We start from the raw sequence: 2500 nt of genomic DNA, 5'->3' as shown, positions 1-2500 counted from the left end.
GTCTGTGGTCCCCCAGAGGTCTAGATAGTAGCTCACATTAGTCCAGAGACCAGACCAGACTATGTGGAGGAACCAGAGACTGTCTGTGGTCCCCCAGAGGTCTAGATAGTAGCTCACATTAGTCCAGAGACCAGACCAGACTATGTGGAGGATCCAGAGACTGTCTGTGGTCCAAACAACAAGGTCTCTGCTGTATTTATGTCTAGATTACCTTATTTGGAGTGTTGATGGAGCAGCTACAATGTTAGCGTAGCCTAGCACCCATCAACCAGACTCCATTCAGAAAACCAGCGTTTTAACAGTATGTTTTAGACGGCGTCGGCTGTTAAAGGGTATCTGGGCCACACGGCTGCAGAAGATACCCAGAAGGATGATTTCGGATCCCTTTGGATCCTGGATCCGGTCCTCTCTTTACATCCACTAACAATAGGACGTGAACATATTTCTGGTCCACATGTTCTTTAAATGATTTCCATATCAGGTCGATTCCAGAAGGCTTGGACAGAAACACATCCGCTGAATGTGATGTCTGACTGCTCGACCATCTGCCAACACTGTTGTTCTCGATGTTTTCCACATTGTACAGCCTTCACGTCCATGCACCGTGTGCCAACAGCACATTACACTAATGCATACGGGAATTGCACTTTTCCATTTATGCTAAATTGCAGTGAACAACGGGTTTGAGTCGGATTTATCAACCAAAGCAAACACCTGGTCAGGAGCTTCCAGGTCGAAAAGAAACACATTTATGGAACATGGTTTTCTCATCATTCATAGTCCACACATGTGAAACCGCTCCATTATGAAGAGTGAAGCTAAACCCTGAAGTGCCTAAAAGCTGCATTCTCTCTGCTGCCCACCAGGGGGAAAACTCCTCTCCGATTGTTTAGAAACGACCCTACTTCACAGAATCCACATGGATCCAGAGCCAATGCTGCTCGGGGTCACTTCCTGTCAGTGGCTGCAAGAATCAAATATGCCGAACTGGAGTCTTGAAACCCGTAGTCCACGACCCGCCGGGTCCTCTTCCATCCCGTCTGGGCTCCAGCCTCATCCCCCACAGACATATGTGGCATATTAATGTGTGATTATGGATCTGGGCCAAAGAAGCCAACTAACGAGCCGACGGCTGGATCTGCCTTTGTAGAAACTATTAATCCACGTTGGCTCAGACAATAAGAATGTGTGTTGGTGGAACTGGAGCATCACATCCGCGGCGCCTTTGATCCGACATCAGACGGATCAGACGGCGTCTTCTCCGCGTCGCAGCGAGCTAAATAACTAGCTGACGAGCTCCTCCGACGTCTCGGCCCACGGCGGCGTTTAAGGGTCTGATCAGCCTCAACACCTGCTTGTAACATTCACAGGTGTTCCTGAACCACCACGCAGACTCAGGGTTACACACAGTTGTGTTGGTTTCAGGGTCTGGGGGTCCGGCTCCCTCAGGGTCTGGGGTCCAGCTCCCTTTAGGGTCCCGGGGTCCAGCTCCCTTTAGGGTCCCAGGGTCCAGTTCCCTCAGGGTCTGTGGGTCCAGCTTCCTCAGGGTCTGGGGTCCGGCTCCCTCAGGGTCTGGGGGTCCAGCTCCCTCAGGGTCTGGGGTCCGGCTCCCTCAGGGTCTGGGGTCCAGCTCCCTCAGGGTCTGGGGGTCCAGATCCCTCAGGGTCTAGGGGTCCAGCTCCCTTTAGGGTCTAGGGGTCGAGCTCCCTCAGGGTCTGGGGGTCCAGCTCCCTTTAGGGTCCCGGGGTCCAGCTCCCTTTAGGGTCCCAGGGTCCAGTTCCCTCAGGGTCTGTGGGTCCAGCTTCCTCAGGGTCTGGGGTCCGGCTCCCTCAGGGTCTGGGGGTCCAGCTCTCTCAGGGTCTGGGGTCCGGCTCCCTCAGGGTCTGGGGTCCAGCTCCCTCAGGGTCTGGGGGTCCAGATCCCTCAGGGTCTAGGGGTCCAGCTCCCTTTAGGGTCTAGGGGTCGAGCTCCCTCAGGGTCTGGGGGTCCAGCTCCCTTTAGGGTCCCGGGGTCCAGCTCCCTTTAGGGTCCCAGGGTCCAGCTCCCTCAGGGTCCCAGGGTCCAGCTCCCTCAGGGTCTGGGGTCCGGCTCCCTCAGGGTCTGGGGGTCCAGATCCCTCAGGGTCTAGGGGTCCAGCTCCCTCAGGGTCTGGGGGTCCAGATCCCTCAGGGTCCCGGGGTCCGGCTCCCTCAGGGTCCCGGGGTCCGGCTCCCTCAGGGTCTGGGGTCCAGCTCCCTCAGGGTCTGGGGTCCGGCTCCCTCAGGGTCCCGGGGTCCGGCTCCCTCAGGGTCTGGGGTCCAGCTTCCTCAGGGTCTGGGGTCCGGCTCCCTCAGGGTCTGGGGGTCCGGCTCCCTCAGGGTCTGGGGTCTGGCTCCCTCAGGGTCTGGGGTCCGGCTCCCTCCATTGTGGTGGGGATGATAAATATTGACTCTTCCCAGCCCGGCAGGGAAACGAGTGGGAGGGAGGCAGCCATTGTGACGGAGGGGTCCGAGACGCTGGC

General features: G+C 57.3%; 2 protein-coding genes across 2 annotated transcripts in view; one reads left to right on the top strand and one right to left on the bottom strand.

Annotated features, from left to right (window-relative positions):
* Positions 1-2500, bottom strand: part of disp1 (dispatched homolog 1) — a 55149-nt gene that overhangs the window by 30196 nt on the left and 22453 nt on the right.
* LOC311026758 (uncharacterized protein) overlaps positions 1-2500 on the top strand; it is a gene marked incomplete at both ends in the record, with an annotated part of 5275 nt that overhangs the window by 643 nt on the left and 2132 nt on the right. Inside the window, 3 exons of the mRNA XM_084030456.1 lie at positions 1499-1672; positions 1763-1936; positions 2098-2381. Coding sequence (XP_083886582.1) covers positions 1499-1672; positions 1763-1936; positions 2098-2381 — 632 coding nt within the window. The remainder of the gene's footprint in view (positions 1-1498; positions 1673-1762; positions 1937-2097; positions 2382-2500) is intronic.

The sequence above is a fragment of the Eutrigla gurnardus genome (genome assembly GCF_963514095.1).
Source record: "Eutrigla gurnardus genome assembly, chromosome: 16".
Taxonomy (NCBI): domain Eukaryota; kingdom Metazoa; phylum Chordata; class Actinopteri; order Perciformes; family Triglidae; genus Eutrigla; species Eutrigla gurnardus.
This window is presented reverse-complemented; position numbering and strand designations above follow the sequence as displayed.